The sequence below is a fragment of the Boleophthalmus pectinirostris genome, unplaced genomic scaffold, assembly GCF_026225935.1.
Source record: "Boleophthalmus pectinirostris isolate CB_2022bp ecotype Guang Dong unplaced genomic scaffold, ASM2622593v1 HiC_scaffold_9, whole genome shotgun sequence".
Taxonomy (NCBI): Eukaryota; Metazoa; Chordata; class Actinopteri; order Gobiiformes; family Gobiidae; genus Boleophthalmus; species Boleophthalmus pectinirostris.
In genome coordinates, this window is record NW_026571541.1 from 11280232 (window position 1) to 11284085 (window position 3854).

Below are 3854 nucleotides of genomic sequence, written 5' to 3' on the forward strand. Positions count from 1 at the left end.
GAACAAAGGTTTTTATAAGGAAATATTCTGTTGTTTCTTCCCCATATAGTTGATCTCCTGGATCTTTTGATGTTAAGTGATTTTGTGACTTTAAGTTTTTTATAACATAATGATGTGCAAATCAAGCCGCTATTTAAGAAAATGTCTCCCTAGCGCCTTCTTAACATTTTACTTTGTTTATCTTTTTGTAACAAGTGTTATTTCTGAAGAGTAACAGTCTGACAAAGCCACATCAGTCTAGTGTGTTTCAGGAGATTATATGAGAAAACAGTGGTCAAAAAATTATTTTAATAAACCTGAGCTGAAAGATGGGATCATATTTACACTGACATTGGGGGAGGGGTGATGTAGGTGGAGAAGAGAGGCAAGATGTTCATGGGGGCATGTACCCCACAGACGCAACGAGGGGTGAAGGCTTTAGAACAGAAAATTACCATTACAGGAAAATGTAAAAATGGGTAAGGTACAAACCCGAGGCACTCCAACTGAGTATATTAAAAGTCCTTTATTACATGAAGGGACGCAAACGTGTTTCGACCAGCAAGATGGTCTTCGTCAGGGCAAAGTTGTAACAACAAGACACATTGGGTGTCAATAAATACAATCAATTAATCACATGACAACATCACTTGACAGCAGAAAAAAGACAGCAAGCAAACCCCAAAACAAGAAAAACAAAAAAAAAGGTTGGCCAACCATGAGGAATATATAAGTGATGAGCAGCTCCACCAAACAACAACAAGAATAACAAGACATGTTGGAGGAAAGTAGGTGTGTCCATCACATATGAAATACATAGACAATTGACTATCACAAGTACAAAAAAATGTCATTTACAATAAAGAATCACCCAAAAAGTTAACTTTCAGAGAAACATGGAATAATCCAAATCATCATTGAGGCTCGGATGTTGTGTGGCCTTTAGGGGTGAAGGCTTTTTGTTAATATAATTATCTCTGTTTGTTGTTACTTCTTTAGTTATGTGATGTGATGTATTTTTCTCACAGCTCCAGTGCAAGATACATTGTGTGAAACCTTGGAGATGAAAGTGTTTTGATCTCTGGAATTTTGAAATCATAATTGCCCAATGCAGATAATCACATAGAATTTCATGCTACACCCCTGGTTGGTTTGGTCCTGGTCTAGTCCAAGTCATACAGCCAGGCCCGTCGACAGAAATCTGAGGCTCTGGGGCAAGACACCTCACATGCTCCTCTTTAATATAAATGAATAGGAAGAGGGTAAAATTCTGGACTCCTAAGACCCTGGGGCCTGGGACAACAAACCTCTTTGTCCCCCCCTGAGTGCAGAAGTCGACAAAAGACGTCCTGCTTATGTACACGGGACTCCACAGAAAAACAACTACTTGAATAGAAAAATACCAGGAAACTGTATTTATATGACAATGCAGATTAAACTCATGACCGTGCTGGACAAATAACCAACTTCTCCTTTTTTCTGTTGTCCCATAAATTCCTAAACTCTAGATAAAATAATGATCAACAATAGAAAGTTTAGTCGGCTAAAAATAATCATCATCCAATTAAGCGACTAGAGGACTACAGCTCTAAGTCCAAATTTGTTTCTGCAGCTGAAGTGTCTAAACTGTGCTCTCTGTGTTTGCAGCGGTTTTACTGACCGAAGACTGTTATGATGATGATGATGATGATGATGATGATTATGTTAAGCCTGTCGATGAGTGTTATAAGCCTCCCTCACCCAAAGTGCAGCGGGACCCTCTGCTGCAGGTGGTGTCCCTGCAGAAGGCTTCAGGCTGCTGGGAGTTAGAACCAGCTCTGGCCCAAGCCCTGAGCAAGACCAGCCAAGACCTGGAGAGCAAACTGCCTGCAATGGTGAGTATGGAGGTCAAGATTGTTAGGTTAATCAATATAATTGTGAGAGCTAAAGAATTGTGATTAATCAGGACTATTTTAAAAACTACATGAAGTCATTAATTAAGGTAATTTTTTTTTTTTACACTTCACACTTTTTTACACTGCAAAATATTTTTTCACACGTTTATTTTATCATAAAATAATTATTAATGAAAAGTGTAATTTTATACCATATATAATAAATATTTCACTTAAAGGAGCTAAAAGGAGACTTAATTCACAATAAACAAAGAAGAATGATTAAGAATGATTCTGGCTTGGTCACTACTTAATTCTTACCCTGACCCTATTTTCTACCCTCTTAATGAAGTATTTACTAAGCCTGAATCATTCTTAATCAACTATTTGTTCATTATATAAGACATTGTGTGTTTTTTTTGGCCAATTAAGATGTAGTTATTATAAAATAGCACCAAAATATAATATAACTTGTACTGGCTGGTGCTCTTTTCCACTCAACTGAACAGTTTTCTACAGAAAAAAGATTCCTCTTTTTGCTTTGTGTCGGTTATTTAGGCAAAGAAAGAAGTGTGGGCCACCATTTTGGCTCTGGTCTGGCTTCATGGTCTGAAAGCTGATGCTAAGGACGAGTGGGAGCTGTTGGTCATGAAGGCTGTGATGTGGCTGCGCTCACAGAACGGTAACTTCTCCTTAAATTCAGTTACAATTAATAACCACGTGTCTCTATATTTTGACCACTTAAACAGTCACTGATCAATAATGTAGGATTTGGTGAGACACACTTTTGAGCAATTTTTAAAAGCTTTTTAGCAATTAAAATTCTAAGAAAATATTCAATATCTTAAATTAAGAAAATTAAAAGTGCCAAATGTAAACAGTTTTCTTGATTCTCTCTCCTTGTGATTTGGCCCAAATTAAAATAAAAAAAATAAATCTATCATATGGTTCAAAACATTCTGTACTGAATCCTTATCAGAAAACCAAGCAAAAAGCCACTCTAATTGCGATGGTAGTACAGTTAGATTTTTTTCCTAAAATTGTGCAATCTTACTGTACATAAATAAGAAATTATTTTATGAACTAAATGTTTATCATTGATTTTTTGGGTCTGTTTTTCTCTAGCTCAAGGCCTGACTGAGTGTGTGGAAGCTGCCAATGCTCTGCTGGGGTGCACTGTTCAGAAAGATGCACTGGGACTCTAGATCTTTTTTTTTATTTTTTATTTTTCAATTAAACAGCTTATTTAAAGGAACATGCAAAATGGAGGTGTTCTGCAAATGTGGCTTACATACAGTACAATGTGTCATTACATCGTTCCTAACATGTTAGTTTGATTCAAGTGTAAGCCATTCCTGTTGTGATAGGGTTATTTTTCTTTGCACAAGTTACTTGTGTATACACTCCAATAAATGAATTAATAAATGTCTTTAAAATGGTGTCTAATTTTTCAATCAGGTCTTCCAAAATAGTAGGCCTATATGTTCCCATCAAAACTTCAGTTAAAAACAGTATTAGGGTGAAGTCTATGGGAAGTCATGTAAAATGTCAAAAATCCAAGGTGGGATGGCAAAGACAAACAAAAGGTGGAAAAGAATGCCACAGATAAAATGTTACAGGCCACTAAAGGTCAAGACAGCTCTAGAGCCGCAGGATCTTTTTCTAGAGGAGGTTAGACTGAAGGGCCTCCAAAAGAAGAGGGATGTCTATTTCTTCAAGGCAACTCCACCCTGCCAGAAGAGGAGACCCGGCCTCCAGGAGAAGACCAAGACAAGCTTTTAGTGACCTCTACTGGACAAGCCCAATCATCAGAGGACCCACTACAGCTGCTGTGTGCAGATGTTCTACCAGGTGTTGGTTGCCATGGCGATAATTCAGATCAGCAATGAAAACCTTCAGTGGTTCGAGCCATCTCTGCAACTAGAGATACAAACATCTTCTGGTGCAGAAGAAGTCACATCTAGAATAACCTAAAATTTGTGACTGTGACAACCCTGATGT

The 3854-nt window shown here is 37.5% G+C and overlaps 1 protein-coding gene across 2 annotated transcripts in view; it reads left to right on the top strand.

Annotated features, from left to right (window-relative positions):
* The window catches only part of LOC129412662 (von Willebrand factor A domain-containing protein 5A-like), a 26691-nt gene extending 23414 nt beyond the window's left edge, over positions 1 to 3277 (top strand). For both annotated transcript variants that reach the window (XM_055166959.1, XM_055166960.1), the window contains 3 exons: positions 1627 to 1853; positions 2412 to 2535; positions 2979 to 3277. In XM_055166959.1, the coding sequence (XP_055022934.1) occupies positions 1627 to 1853; positions 2412 to 2535; positions 2979 to 3058 (431 nt within the window). In that variant the 3' untranslated portion in view covers positions 3059 to 3277. The remainder of the gene's footprint in view (positions 1 to 1626; positions 1854 to 2411; positions 2536 to 2978) is intronic.
* The last annotated feature ends 577 nt before the right edge of the window (positions 3278 to 3854 follow it).